General features: G+C 42.8%; 1 protein-coding gene across 2 annotated transcripts in view; it reads right to left on the reverse strand.

The window, feature by feature from the left end:
- Positions 1 to 16,679, reverse strand: part of si:ch211-107m4.1 (heterogeneous nuclear ribonucleoprotein U-like protein 2) — a 53,946-nt gene that overhangs the window by 15,276 nt on the left and 21,991 nt on the right. For both annotated transcript variants that reach the window (XM_060915208.1, XM_060915207.1), the window contains one exon: positions 14,852 to 15,020. In XM_060915208.1, the coding sequence (XP_060771191.1) occupies positions 14,852 to 15,020 (169 nt within the window). The remainder of the gene's footprint in view (positions 1 to 14,851; positions 15,021 to 16,679) is intronic.

Consider the following 16,679-nt stretch of genomic DNA (forward strand, 5'->3'; position numbering starts at 1 on the left):
AGACTAACTCAAGCAGTAGATTACTTCACTCATGGTTCTCTTGTTAGCCTCGGGACGAAGAGCCACGGTGCTCAGCTTAGGTTTCAGTTTGCAGTGGCTGTGTCAAGACGTGTTATGCTTTGCAATAAGAAAAACATTGGTACAAAGCAAGCCCATTCACTTTAATTGCGATTAATCGCGAGTTAACTATGACAGTCGCGACATTAATCGCGATTAAATATTTTAATCGCTTGACAGCACTAATATATATATATATATATATATATATATATATATATATATATATATATATATAAACATTTATTTTCCTTAATCCGCACTATTTTGATCAAAGAATACAGCAGGGCAAGCATGGCAGCAGACATTTTGATTCAAGAGAAAATTACCCAGAATTCCGTGCACTGGGGGTCTGAGGGCTCTAGAGGACCTGGTGTGAACAGAAAGAGGACTGAGGCCCCATCAAAGCTTAACTGGACCAGAAAGAGAACCCAGTCCTCTTTGTAATAAATTCACAGTGTGAACACAAAAAGAACTGAGTTCTTTTTCTGTTGGTCCACTTTTTGGTCCACTTAAAAGAGGACTGAGTCTGGTTCCTTTAAAGGGGACCAGGTGTGAAAACACCCTTAAACTTCAACGAACAGACATAGCATTTATTCAAGAAACACACCTAAAGGATGATGAGGCTAAACAATTTAAACGAGATTGGGTGGGGCAAGTTTTTTATAGTTCTTTTTCCAGCAAGAAAAATGGAGTTCTTATTTTGGTACACAAAATGTTAAATTTCTCATTGGTAAGGGAATTTTGGGATGCGAATGGTAGAATTATTTGTCTTGATACCATCATAAACGGCATGGAATTAACACTCTAATATTTATGCCTCCAATAAAGACGAGCCATCTTTTTTCCATGAGGTTAATAGCATATCAGGGAATGCACAAGGTAAAGTGGTTTTGGCAGGAGATTTTAACCAGGCTTTGGATAATACATTAGATAAAAGCAGATTTTCCCGAACCGTAATACCTAAGGATAGAGCAGCCATTCACATGTTGATGAGAGACAATGGTTTGATTGACATATGGCGTTTGGTTAATCCAAATAAATGAGAATATTCTTTTTACTCTCATTGCCACGGGTCCTTTTCACGTATAGATATTATTTTGATCTCTCAGAATCTAATCAATGCCGTCATCGACAGCAACATTAATGCTATTTCACTGTCAGATCATGCACCTGTTGAACTCATTATAAAAATATACACCCAGACAGAATCAGGCGAGGTAGATGGAGGATGAATACTTCCATGCTGCAAGGTGAGGTATTTCATAATGAACTGGCTGAAGATCTGTCATCGTTCTTTGAGATCAACATGGGTAGTACAGACAGTGTGGCAATGGTCTGGGAGGCATCAAAAGCTTACATTAGAGGTAAAATAATTGCGCAAACTTCCAAAAAGAAAAAAGAGCACATTAACACTTAAAAAACTGGAAGCAGAATTAATCATAATGGAGAGAGAACTGGCCAAGCATTATACAGATAGTCTGTTTCATAATATTTGCAAATGTAAATTCAAAACATATGAAATATTTAACAAAAAGGCTGAATATGCTCTATTTAGATTGAAAACGAAGCAGGAGAGGAGAGAAAACAGGCAGGCTTCTGGCTAGACAGCTTAAGGAGCAAAGCACTGCTCATGTATTCCCAGTGATAAGAAGAGGGGGGTCACTAGTAACATCTTCCAAGGGAATTAATGAGGTCTTCAAAAGTTTTTATGAGAAGCTGTATAGATCAGAAGGTATGCCAAACAAACTATCATTGCAGAACTTTTTCTCAAACATAACTCTTCCAAGCCTGACGGTAGATATTCTTGACAAATCAGTGTCCCAAGAGGAGGTGATAAAAGCTATCCGAGCTATGAAAACAGGGAAATCACCTGGAACCGGCGGGTTTCGTGTTGAATATTACAAAGAGTATATAGACATAATTACTCCAGTTTTGACTAAGGTGTATGAAGAGGCTTCCACCATCTCTGAATGAAGCGCTCTTATCGTTGATTCCTAAAAAAGGCAGAGACCATACAGATCCTGCCAATTTCAGGCCAATTAGCCTAATTAATGTAGATAGCAAAATACTGGCCAAGGCATTAGCCCTAAGGCTAGAAACAGTTTTACCAGACATTATACACCCAGACCTGGTTGGTTTCTTACAGGGTAGAATTTCGACTTATAATCTACGAAGGCTTATACGTTTGATATGGTTACACTCCTCCAACACTGCATCGGTGGCTGCAGTCTCATTGGACGCTGAGAAGGCCTTTGACAGGGTCGAGTGGGGTTTTCTTCACTCGGCCCTGTCAAGATTTGGGTTTGGAACTGGTTTCGTGAAATGGATTAAGATACTGTACAGTAATCCTAAGGCAGCAATTATGACAAATGGTCTGATCTCATCATTCTTTAACCTCTCCAGAGGAACACGACAGGGGTGTCCTCTATCACCACTTCTATTTACAATTGTCTTGGAACCTCTGGCGGTAGCTATAAGAGCAAACTCCTCCATCAAAGGAGTGAAAGAAGGGGGTAGTGAACATAAGCTAATGCTTTATGCTGACGACATACTTTTTCTGACTAGTGACCCACAAAACTCCCTACCTGCTTTAATGGATACGATCAGTGAATATTCTCAGCTTTCAGGTTACAAAATTAATTGGACCAAATCTGAAGCAATGCCAATATCCAAACACTGTCATCCACAAGTAATGAGACAGTATAACTTTAAATGGATCCCAAAGGGCATGGTCTACCTGGGTATCAAGTTGAGCCCAGAACTTTAGTGAAATGACTGCATTGAACTATGATCCACTGCTTCAAAACTCAAGACAAATATAGGGAAATGGGAGAAGTTAAACCTGACCTTGTGTGGCAAAGTAAATGTTATTAAAATGGGGATTGCCCCACAAATTAATTATATATCCATGATGCTTCCGCTCAGTATACCAGATCATATTTTTAAACAGTATGATAATCTCATCAAGGAATTTCTTTGGGCAGGGAGGAAACCTAGATTTAAACTGAGCAAACTGTTCGCACCTAAGGATAAAGGTGGGCTGGGTTTACCTAATATTAGATTGTATAGCTTGTCTTTTGAAATGGCTAAGATAGCTAAACATTGGAGCGGAATAGTGTCTGGCTTAAGACGGGCCACCATAGAAGAGACTCTTGCATCCTATACAAGTATTATCCCAACAAGTGACTGGTATAGAGAGAAATAAAACCCCAATTATTAAGCACTCTAGGGAGGTCTGGGCAAAAATTCATAAGCTACACAAACTCTCACATTACAAGCAGCAATATGCCTCACTATAGCCTAGGTCACAACCGGAAGTACGATTTTTTGGCCGTGCGATTTTTGGTGTTTCCCAAATCGCTGCGTTTTTTTTTGTTCGTGGAGAAAGACGCACGTTGGCCGTAAGTTTGTCTTGCAACCTGACAACCTTGCACGCGCCCTCCGTGCGTTTCTTGCGTTTTTTGCACGTAGACCGGCCGTGGGAGCACGTACGGCCGGTTGTGACCGAGGCTTTAGGCATAACCCAGAAATTAGAATAGGGAAACAAACAGTGTTTTGGAAAAGCTGGGTAGAGAAAGGACTTCATAAAATTAATGACCTCTATAAAGACGGCGTCTTTACAATCCTTTGCTGATCTAGTTCAGGAGTACGATCTTTGAGAGAAAGGTGACTTCTGGAAGTACTTGCAGATTAGCCTGGGCCCGCCCATCCTAAGTGTGACGCAACACGAGGGCCTGTTGCGAGCTTAGTCTGGCAAGGCAAGCTATCTACAGCTCTTCCAAGCTCCCGAAAAATCGGGAGCCAATCAACTTTGAGCATCTCCAACGGCCCTGGGTAGAGGCGTGTTCAAGGCACTGACGTAGTAGAGCTGCGACCGGAAGCCACAGATTGTTTACAGAATCTATACCGGAAGCGCTTCATTCACTAGAAACATTACGAACATGGAGCAAGTTCTCATTGAAAACGGAGCAAAGAGCAGCCCTGGAGGTATTTATTGAAAGGAAGGACGTTTTCGCCTTGCTCCCGACTGGCTTCGGTAAGAGTTTAATCTACCAGTTAGCCCCGTCGCGTCGCATACGTCAGAGGAAAGAGTGATGTGAAGGTCACAGCCTTTTCTGGCTTCGACCAGTAGCAAACTGAGGCATTTCAGGGAGGCGGGTCAACCACGCACTTTGGGAAACGGTTGGGCTTAATATCTTTGCCAGACCAAATGCTCGCAGAGCTTTGAAGTCGCGTTAGCCAGACTACTTGCAGATTAGACACTGCATAATGGAAAAAAAAGTCAGCCAAATAAAAGTAGACAATCCAGTTGCTGACTACTTCCAATAGCCATGTAATCATAAGGCATCAGTAATTTATAATAAATCGATTTGTTTGACCAGTGGCACATGTGAAAATTTAAGAATAATTTGGCAGAGGGAACTTGATTGTGAAATTGACAAAGATATCTGGGAACAAATTTTGGCAGATAATGGTAAATATATTAAAGAAATGAAATGTAAATTTATTCAATACAAAATGCTACACAGGTTTTATTGGACACCATGCAGGCTTTTTAGAATAGGGCTAATAACTAGTAACATCTGCTGGAAATGTTAAAAGGAAACTGGCACATTTCGGCATCTCATATGGGATTGTGCTATGGTCAAGCCCTTCTGGTGCAGAATATCGGGGTTCTTGGAGACATGGATGGGAGTGGACCTGCCAGCATGCCCACGCTTATGCCTTTTAGGAGAGAAGACCGTAATACCACAGCTGACTAAAGACGCTCATTCAGTGTTGATGGTTGGGTTAGCCTCAGCTTCTAGAATCATACTACGGCACTGGAAAAATCACCCGTAAACCCAACGTTCCAAGAATGGAAAGTTTTAATGAGTGAGACAGTGTCGTGTGAGATCATGCTTGCTAGAATAAGGGGCAAAGGGCCTGTGGCACTGGGTAGCTGGGACTTCTTTGCAGGAGTATCTGACCTCTGGACTAGCAGCTTAGTTATAGGGCTCTACTATGAAGCCTATATTCACCTTTTCTGTTCTTGTGTTAAGATTATACTTTGTACGTTTTTTCTTTCAACCAGGAACACTTATCAAATTACGTTAACTGTCTGACCTTTTTTTTTCTTTTTCTATCTTTGCTTTTCTGTGTGATGTACCATATGAGCCATGTACCACAGTTGTTCAAATAAAAACTTTAATTAGGGCCCGAGCCCGAAAGGGCGAAGGCCCTATTGATCTTGTTCGGTTTTTTATTATTAGGGCCCGAGCCCGAAAGGGCGAAGGCCCTATTGATCTTGTTCGGTTTTTTATTATTATTAGGGCCCGAGCCCGAAAGGGCGAAGGCCCTATTGATCTTGTTCGGTTTTTTATTAGGGCCCGAGCCCTATAGGGCGAAGGCCCTATTGATCTTGTTCGGTTTTTTATTATTATTATTCTTATTATTATTATTATTATTCCTTAGTCGCGGTCGCTGTTCGGCCTTTTTTGGGGCACTTCCTGTGGACGAAAACGCGCATATTTTGGATCATTTTATCGGCATCCCCTACGCTACTCAGATCCAAAACCCCAGATCTGGGCGGGGCTCTGGGCCTCTATAGCGCCCCCTAACGCCTTGAAAATTTTGCCTTTTTTCGAAGGCTCCTGGTTGCCATATAGTTTGTCGTAGAGGAACGAAATTTGGTTCACATATGTATCTTACTGAGACGAACAAAAAAAGTTCTATGAATGCATAGCCACGCCCAACAGGAAGTGAGGTAATTTTACTTTTGTGCGAAATGCATGGCCACGAAGACGGCGCAACTCCTCCTAGACCGTTCATGGGAATGTCACCAAAATTGATACACATCATCTACAGACATGGCTGACAAAAGTTACTAAATACGTTTCACGTAGGATAAAACGTTCAGAAGTTATACGTCAATCAATTTTCACTTCAAAATTTTACATGCTAAAAAATTCATAACAAATCTTCTAATTGCTCAAAACTGCTCATACTTCACACGCAAATCACTCATTGGGCTTCTGACATGTTACCCAATTTCTGTGATATTTCGCCACTGGGGGCGCTATTTTTGGGCAAAAAATCCAATCTTTCCTCAAATTTGGTCAAACTTCACGGCCACCCTCTTACTACCTCCCATGTCATGTATACCGCATTTTGGGAATTTTCGTCCATGGGGGGCGCTGTTTTTGGCCGACGCAATTGCTCCAAAACGGGTTTTTGGTAAATAATTCCATAATGCTTTTCCTTCACACCACTACCTTGCGATAGTGCGTTCCTGTTGTAGACACTTATTTTTCCAACTCATAATCGCTCATGTACAGCATAGCGCCACCTTCTGACATGGGAAAAACCAAAAAATTTATTCTTCAAAAATCTATATCTCATCTTCTATTTACTCAATTGTCATCAAACTTCATACGCAAACTCTTCATAGCTCACCTGACATGTCCGCCAAATTTTGTGCACTTTCGCCCCTGGGGGTGCTGGTTATGGCGGAAATGATATTGCAGCTTCTGATTTGTCAAACTTGGCAAGCAAACTCTTTTCAAGACCCTTATTGGGGCGCTTGCCATGGTCGACAACGCACGAAATTTGGCTCCTTTTTCTTAGACTGCCACCGCTACTGAGAACCAAAAGCCCAGATCCAGCCGGGCCTCAGGGCCTCTATAGCGCCCCCTAACTCGTTGTGATTTTGGCCTCCCGCTTTAAGGTGCCTGGTTGCCATGTAGTTTGTAGGAGTGGCATGCCATTTGGTACGCATATGTATCTCACTAAGCCGGACAAAAATGTAATGCCAATGCATTAGCCACGCCCAACAGGAAGTGAGGTAATTTCACTTTTGTGCGAGATGCATGGCCACGAAGACGGCGCAACTCCTCCTAGACTGTTCATAGGAATGTCACCAAAATTGATACACATCATCTACAGACATGGCTGACAAAAGTTACTAAATAAGTTTCGCGCAGCTTAAACCGCTCAGAAGTTATACGTCAATCAATTTTTAATGCAAAATTTTACATGCTTAAAAATTCATAACAAATCTTCTAATTGCTCAAAACTGCTCATACTTCACACGCAAATCCCTCATTGGGCTTCTGACATGTTCCCCATTTTCTGTGATATTTCGCCACTGGGGGCGCTATTTTTGGGCAAACAATCCAATCTTTCCTCAAATTTGGTCAAACTTCACGGCCACCCTCTTACTACCGCCCATGTCATTTATACCACATTTTGGGAATTTTCGTCCATGGGGGGCGCTGTTTTTGGCCGACGCAATTTCTCCAAAACGGGTTTTTGGTAAATAACTCCATAATGCTTTTCCTTCACACCACTACCTTGTGATAGTGCGTTGCTGTTGTAGACACTTATTTCTCCAACTCATAATCGCTCATGTACAGCATAGCGCCACCTTCTGACATGGGAAAAACCAAAAAATTTATTCTTCAAAAATCTCTCTCATATCTTCTATTTACTCAATTGTCATCAAACTTCATACGCAAACTCTTCATAGCTCTCCTGACATATCCGCCAAATTTTGTGCACTTTCACCCCTGGGGGTGCTGGTTATGGCACAAATGATATTGCAGCTTCTGATTGGTCAAACTTGGCAAGCAGACTCTTTACGGTATTTCGCGGGGACGCATGCCCCCGCCCCCCCTGGCCGCTGGCGCGAGGGCCCGTCGAGGCCGCTTGCGGCTTTAATTCTTATTATTATTAGGGCCCGAGCCCTATAGGGCGAAGGCCCTATTGATCTTGTTCGGTTTTTTATTATTATTATTATTATTATTATTATTATTATTATTATTCCTTAGTCGCGGTCGCTGTTCGGCCTTTTTTGGGGCACTTCCTGTGGACGAAAACGCGCATATTTTGGATCATTTTATCGGCATCCCCTACGCTACTCAGATCCAAAACCCCAGATCTGGGCGGGGCTCTGGGCCTCTATAGCGCCCCCTAACGCCTTGAAAATTTTGCCTTTTTTCGAAGGCTCCTGGTTGCCATATAGTTTGTCGTAGAGGAACGAAATTTGGTTCACATATGTATCTTACTGAGACGAACAAAAAAAGTTCTATGAATGCATAGCCACGCCCAACAGGAAGTGAGGTAATTTTACTTTTGTGCGAAATGCATGGCCACGAAGACGGCGCAACTCCTCCTAGACCGTTCATGGGAATGTCACCAAAATTGATACACATCATCTACAGACATGGCTGACAAAAGTTACTAAATACGTTTCACGTAGGATAAAACGTTCAGAAGTTTTACGTCAATCAATTTTCACTTCAAAATTTTACATGCTAAAAAATTCATAACAAATCTTCTAATTGCTCAAAACTGCTCATACTTCACACGCAAATCACTCATTGGGCTTCTGACATGTTACCCAATTTCTGTGATATTTCGCCACTGGGGGCGCTATTTTTGGGCAAAAAATCCAATCTTTCCTCAAATTTGGTCAAACTTCACGGCCACCCTCTTACTACGTCCCATGTCATGTATACCGCATTTTGGGAATGTTCGTCCATGGGGGGCGCTGTTTTTGGCCGACGCAATTGCTCCAAAACGGGTTTTTGGTAAATAATTCCATAATGCTTTTCCTTCACACCACTACCTTGTGATAGTGCGTTCCTGTTGTAGACACTTATTTTTCCAACTCATAATCGCTCATGTACAGCATAGCGCCACCTTCTGACATGGGAAAAACCAAAAAATTTATTCTTCAAAAATCTATCTCTCATCTTCTATTTACTCAATTGTCATCAAACTTCATACGCAAACTCTTCATAGCTCACCTGACATGTCCGCCAAATTTTGTGCACTTTCGCCCCTGGGGGTGCTGGTTATGGCGGAAATGATATTGCAGCTTCTGATTTGTCAAACTTGGCAAGCAAACTCTTTTCAAGACCCTTATTGGGGCGCTTGCCATGGTCGACAACGCACGAAATTTGGCTCCTTTTTCTTAGACTGCCACCGCTACTGAGAACCAAAAGCCCAGATCCAGCCGGGCCTCAGGGCCTCTATAGCGCCCCCTAACTCGTTGTGATTTTGGCCTCCCGCTTTAAGGTGCCTGGTTGCCATGTAGTTTGTAGGAGTGGCATGCCATTTGGTACGCATATGTATCTCACTAAGCCGGACAAAAATGTAATGCCAATGCATTAGCCACGCCCAACAGGAAGTGAGGTAATTTCACTTTTGTGCGAAATGCATGGCCATGAAGACGGCGCAACTCCTCCTAGACTGTTCATAGGAATGTCACCAAAATTGATACACATCATCTACAGACATGGCTGACAAAAGTTACTAAATAAGTTTCACGTAGCTTAAACCGCTCAGAAGTTATACGTCAATCAATTTTTAATGCAAAATTTTACATGCTTAAAAATTCATAACAAATCTTCTAATTGCTCAAAACTGCTCATACTTCACACGCAAATCCCTCATTGGGCTTCTGACATGTTCCCCATTTTCTGTGATATTTCGCCACTGGGGGCGCTATTTTTGGGCAAACAATCCAATCTTTCCTCAAATTTGGTCAAACTTCACGGCCACCCTCTTACTACCGCCCATGTCATGTACACCACATTTTGGGAATTTTCGTCCATGGGGGGCGCTGTTTTTGGCCGACGCAATTTCTCCAAAACGGGTTTTTGGTAAATAATTCCATAATGCTTTTCCTTCACACCACTACCTTGTGATAGTGCATTGCTGTTGTAGACACTTATTTCTCCAACTCATAATCGCTCATGTACAGCATAGCGCCACCTTCTGACATGGGAAAAACCAAAAAATTTATTCTTCAAAAATCTATCTCTCATCTTCTATTTACTCAATTGTCATCAAACTTCATACGCAAACTCTTCATAGCTCTCCTGACATATCCGCCAAATTTTGTGCACTTTCACCCCTGGGGGTGCTGGTTATGGCACAAATGATATTGCAGCTTCTGATTGGTCAAACTTGGCAAGCAGACTCTTTACGGTATTTCGCGGGGACGCATGCCCCCGCCCCCCCTGGCCGCTGGCGCGAGGGCCCGTCAAGGCCGCTTGCGGCTTTAATTATTATTATTATTATTCCTTAGTCGCGGTCGCTGTTCGGCCTTTTTTGGGGCACTTCCTGTGGACGAAAACGCGCATATTTTGGATCATTTTATCGGCATCCCCTACGCTACTCAGATCCAAAACCCCAGATCTGGGCGGGGCTCTGGGCCTCTATAGCGCCCCCTAACGCCTTGAAAATTTTGCCTTTTTTCGAAGGCTCCTGGTTGCCATATAGTTTGTCGTAGAGGAACGAAATTTGGTTCACATATGTATCTTACTGAGACGAACAAAAAAAGTTCTATGAATGCATAGCCACGCCCAACAGGAAGTGAGGTAATTTTACTTTTGTGCGAAATGCATGGCCACGAAGACGGCGCAACTCCTCCTAGACCGTTCATGGGAATGTCACCAAAATTGATACACATCATCTACAGACATGGCTGACAAAAGTTACTAAATACGTTTCACGTAGGATAAAACGTTCAGAAGTTATACGTCAATCAATTTTCACTTCAAAATTTTACATGCTAAAAAATTCATAACAAATCTTCTAATTGCTCAAAACTGCTCATACTTCACACGCAAATCACTCATTGGGCTTCTGACATGTTACCCAATTTCTGTGATATTTCGCCACTGGGGGCGCTATTTTTGGGCAAAGAATCCAATCTTTCCTCAAATTTGGTCAAACTTCACGGCCACCCTCTTACTACCTCCCATGTCATGTATACCGCATTTTGGGAATTTTCGTCCATGGGGGGCGCTGTTTTTGGCCGACGCAATTGCTCCAAAACGGGTTTTTGGTAAATAATTCCATAATGCTTTTCCTTCACACCACTACCTTGTGATAGTGCGTTCCTGTTGTAGACACTTATTTTTCCAACTCATAATCGCTCATGTACAGCATAGCGCCACCTTCTGACATGGGAAAAACCAAAAAATTTATTCTTCAAAAATCTATATCTCATCTTCTATTTACTCAATTGTCATCAAACTTCATACGCAAACTCTTCATAGCTCACCTGACATGTCCGCCAAATTTTGTGCACTTTCGCCCCTGGGGGTGCTGGTTATGGCGGAAATGATATTGCAGCTTCTGATTTGTCAAACTTGGCAAGCAAACTCTTTTCAAGACCCTTATTGGGGCGCTTGCCATGGTCGACAACGCACGAAATTTGGCTCCTTTTTCTTAGACTGCCACCGCTACTGAGAACCAAAAGCCCAGATCCAGCCGGGCCTCAGGGCCTCTATAGCGCCCCCTAACTCGTTGTGATTTTGGCCTCCCGCTTTAAGGTGCCTGGTTGCCATGTAGTTTGTAGGAGTGGCATGCCATTTGGTACGCATATGTATCTCACTAAGCCGGACAAAAATGTAATGCCAATGCATTAGCCACGCCCAACAGGAAGTGAGGTAATTTCACTTTTGTGCGAAATGCATGGCCACGAAGACGGCGCAACTCCTCCTAGACTGTTCATAGGAATGTCACCAAAATTGATACACATCATCTACAGACATGGCTGACAAAAGTTACTAAATAAGTTTCACGTAGCTTAAACCGCTCAGAAGTTATACGTCAATCAATTTTTAATGCAAAATTTTACATGCTTAAAAATTCATAACAAATCTTCTAATTGCTCAAAACTGCTCATACTTCACACGCAAATCCCTCATTGGGCTTCTGACATGTTCCCCATTTTCTGTGATATTTCGCCACTGGGGGCGCTATTTTTGGGCAAACAATCCAATCTTTCCTCAAATTTGGTCAAACTTCACGGCCACCCTCTTACTACCGCCCATGTCATGTTTACCACATTTTGGGAATTTTCGTCCATGGGGGGCGCTGTTTTTGGCCGACGCAATTTCTCCAAAACGGGTTTTTGGTAAATAATTCCATAATGCTTTTCCTTCACACCACTACCTTGTGATAGTGCGTTGCTGTTGTAGACACTTATTTCTCCAACTCATAATCGCTCACGTACAGCATAGCGCCACCTTCTGACATGGGAAAAACCAAAAAATTTATTCTTCAAAAATCTATCTCTCATCTTCTATTTACTCAATTGTCATCAAACTTCATACGCAAACTCTTCATAGCTCTCCTGACATATCCGCCAAATTTTGTGCACTTTCACCCCTGGGGGTGCTGGTTATGGCACAAATGATATTGCAGCTTCTGATTGGTCAAACTTGGCAAGCAGACTCTTTACGGTATTTCGCGGGGACGCATGCCCCCGCCCCCCCTGGCCGCTGGCGCGAGGGCCCGTCGAGGCCGCTTGCGGCTTTAATTATTCTTATTATTATTATTATTATTATTATTCCTTAGTCGCGGTCGCTGTTCGGCCTTTTTTGGGGCACTTCCTGTGGACGAAAACGCGCATATTTTGGATCATTTTATCGGCATCCCCTACGCTACTCAGATCCAAAACCCCAGATCTGGGCGGGGCTCTGGGCCTCTATAGCGCCCCCTAACGCCTTGAAAATTTTGCCTTTTTTCGAAGGCTCCTGGTTGCCATATAGTTTGTCGTAGAGGAACGAAATTTGGTTCACATATGTATCTTACTGAGACGAACAAAAAAAGTTCTATGAATGCATAGCCACGCCCAACAGGAAGTGAGGTAATTTTACTTTTGTGCGAAATGCATGGCCACGAAGACGGCGCAACTCCTCCTAGACCGTTCATGGGAATGTCACCAAAATTGATACACATCATCTACAGACATGGCTGACAAAAGTTACTAAATACGTTTCACGTAGGATAAAACGTTCAGAAGTTATACGTCAATCAATTTTCACTTCAAAATTTTACATGCTAAAAAATTCATAACAAATCTTCTAATTGCTCAAAACTGCTCATACTTCACACGCAAATCACTCATTGGGCTTCTGACATGTTACCCAATTTCTGTGATATTTCGCCACTGGGGGCGCTATTTTTGGGCAAAAAATCCAATCTTTCCTCAAATTTGGTCAAACTTCACGGCCACCCTCTTACTACCTCCCATGCCATGTATACCGCATTTTGGGAATTTTCGTCCATGGGGGGCGCTGTTTTTGGCCGACGCAATTGCTCCAAAACGGGTTTTTGGTAAATAATTCCATAATGCTTTTCCTTCACACCACTACCTTGTGATAGTGCGTTCCTGTTGTAGACACTTATTTTTCCAACTCATAATCGCTCATGTACAGCATAGCGCCACCTTCTGACATGGGAAAAACCAAAAAATTTATTCTTCAAAAATCTATATCTCATCTTCTATTTACTCAATTGTCATCAAACTTCATACGCAAACTCTTCATAGCTCACCTGACATGTCCGCCAAATTTTGTGCACTTTCGCCCCTGGGGGTGCTGGTTATGGCGGAAATGATATTGCAGCTTCTGATTTGTCAAACTTGGCAAGCAAACTCTTTTCAAGACCCTTATTGGGGCGCTTGCCATGGTCGACAACGCACGAAATTTGGCTCCTTTTTCTTAGACTGCCACCGCTACTGAGAACCAAAAGCCCAGATCCAGCCGGGCCTCAGGGCCTCTATAGCGCCCCCTAACTCGTTGTGATTTTGGCCTCCCGCTTTAAGGTGCCTGGTTGACATGTAGTTTGTAGGAGTGGCATGCCATTTGGTACGCATATGTATCTCACTAAGCCGGACAAAAATGTAATGCCAATGCATTAGCCACGCCCAACAGGAAGTGAGGTAATTTCACTTTTGTGCGAAATGCATGGCCACGAAGACGGCGCAACTCCTCCTAGACTGTTCATAGGAATGTCACCAAAATTGATACACATCATCTACAGACATGGCTGACAAAAGTTACTAAATAAGTTTCACGTAGCTTAAACCGCTCAGAAGTTATACGTCAATCAATTTTTAATGCAAAATTTTACATGCTTAAAAATTCATAACAAATCTTCTAATTGCTCAAAACTGCTCATACTTCACACGCAAATCCCTCATTGGGCTTCTGACATGTTCCCCATTTTCTGTGATATTTCGCCACTGGGGGCGCTATTTTTGGGCAAACAATCCAATCTTTCCTCAAATTTGGTCAAACTTCACGGCCACCCTCTTACTACCGCCCATGTCATGTATACCACATTTTGGGAATTTTCGTCCATGGGGGGCGCTGTTTTTGGCCGACGCAATTTCTCCAAAACGGGTTTTTGGTAAATAATTCCATAATGCTTTTCCTTCACACCACTACCTTGTGATAGTGCGTTGCTGTTGTAGACACTTATTTCTCCAACTCATAATCGCTCACGTACAGCATAGCGCCACCTTCTGACATGGGAAAAACCAAAAAATTTATTCTTCAAAAATCTATCTCTCATCTTCTATTTACTCAATTGTCATCAAACTTCATACGCAAACTCTTCATAGCTCTCCTGACATATCCGCCAAATTTTGTGCACTTTCACCCCTGGGGGTGCTGGTTATGGCACAAATGATATTGCAGCTTCTGATTGGTCAAACTTGGCAAGCAGACTCTTTACGGTATTTCGCGGGGACGCATGCCCCCGCCCCCCCTGGCCGCTGGCGCGAGGGCCCGTCGAGGCCGCTTGCGGCTTTAATTAAAATTCAAACTGTTTTTTAAAGGAATTGGATAACACTAGATCATGGTCATGCAAAATTAAGTGTACTGTGCCGGAGTTAAATCAGATATTTAAGAGCAAAGACACCACGGAAAGTAATAAACGAGGGCACAGCCTTGAGAGCTAAACGGAAATGAGATGAAATGAGAAGGGGTAGGTATGACCTGACCTTTGCTTTTTAGTAGTGACATTTCAGGCAGCACTGCTCCCTCGCTCTGCTCTTTCTGCTGCAGACGTCTCTTCCACTCCTCATCCGAGGGGACGAGCACCACCGCCTTTCTCTGATAACCGGAAAAACTCAATAGCTTGTGCCTCTGAGCAGATGGGTAAATGTTTGCCTAGAAAATGAGGAAATAAAGCAGAAGGGCAGGGGTTTTATACACCATTCAAATGAAACACTGCACATACAACAGATTTATATGCACATCGGGACAACAATGTTTTTTTTTTTTTAAAGATTTTTTTTGGGCTTGTTTCACCTTTATTGGATAGGACAGTGTAGAGACTGGAAATGAGCGGGAGAGAGAGACGGGGAATGACCTCGGGTCGGAATTGAACCCGGGTCCCCGGATTTATGGTATGGCACCTTATCCACCTGAGCCACGACGCCCCCAACAATGTTTCTTATAATTAAAAAAAAAAAAGTCAAGGACGTTGCTCAACTGGCCTGCCATCAAAACAACCATGATGACCAAAACAACAAACAGAACTGAAATGTGACAATGTAAGAGAGGACCAACCTCAACAAATTGTTTACAACAGGAAAATCAACAAAGGACTACATTTTGTTCCCTGAGGGAAGATCTACCCGAAACAGCGATCAGAACTGAATTCGCATGATAAATGAGAGAGGAGATACAATTCTAGTCGGAAGAAAATGTGTTAAGTTGACCTAATTACTAATTTCTTTGCAAATAATTGACAATACAATGACCAAGTGTTGTGCAGAAGGTCTAGTTCTTTCAAATAAAACAATCAGAACTGAAATCCATTGAGAACTGAGGGAGGAGATACGATTTAACTGAAAATAAACAACGTTCTAAACAAGAAAATCAACAAGAGTGCTCTGAGAGCACAATATCCCCCTGCTGGCAACTCGTAAAATGTGACTGAATTGAACAAAATTGCAATATGCGTATTACTGACATAGAACAAAAGCTCTTGTCAAGTTTTGTGAAATTCTTCCAAAAACTGTGAGAGGAGTTGATTTCAGAAGGTGAGCACCCTTCCTTGGACGCACAAACGGACATCGCCACGACACAATCCCCCTTTTGGCCAGCGGGGGATAAAAATTGTGAGGGAAGTTGATTTCAGAAAGCAAGCACACCTTGATGAAATTGACAAAGTACAAGTTTGTTACTAATCAAGGGCATAACTCTGGTCAAATTTGCCTAAATTAAACGAAATATCTCATCTCATCTCATTATCTCTAGCCGCTTTATCCTGTTCTACAGGGTCGCAGGCAAGCTGGAGCCTATCCCAGCTGACTACGGGCGAAAGGCGGGGTACACCCTGGACAAGTCGCCAGGTCATCACAGGGCTGACACATAGACACAGACAACCATTCACACTCACATTCACACCTACGCTCAATTTAGAGCCACCAGTTAACCTAACCTGCATGTCTTTGGACTGTGGGGGAAACCGGAGCACCCGGAGGAAACCCACGTGGACACGGGGAGAACATGCAAACTCCACACAGAAAGGCCCTCGCCGGCCCCGGGGCTCGAACCCAGGACCTTCTTGCTGTGAGGCGACAGCGCTAACCACTACACCACCGTGCCACCTAAACGAAATATCAATATGCATATAACTGTCATATCACAAAGCCTTTTGCCAAGCTTTGAGAAATTCGTCCAAAAATTGTGAGAGGAGTTGATGTCAGAAGGCGAGCACACCTTCATGAAATTGTCAAAGTACAAGGTTGTTAATCAAGGGCCACAACTCTGGGAAAATGCGACCGAATTGAACAAAATTACAATATTGGCCCTTTTCCA

This window comes from Neoarius graeffei, chromosome 2 (assembly GCF_027579695.1).
Source record: "Neoarius graeffei isolate fNeoGra1 chromosome 2, fNeoGra1.pri, whole genome shotgun sequence".
Lineage (NCBI taxonomy): Eukaryota > Metazoa > Chordata > Actinopteri > Siluriformes > Ariidae > Neoarius > Neoarius graeffei.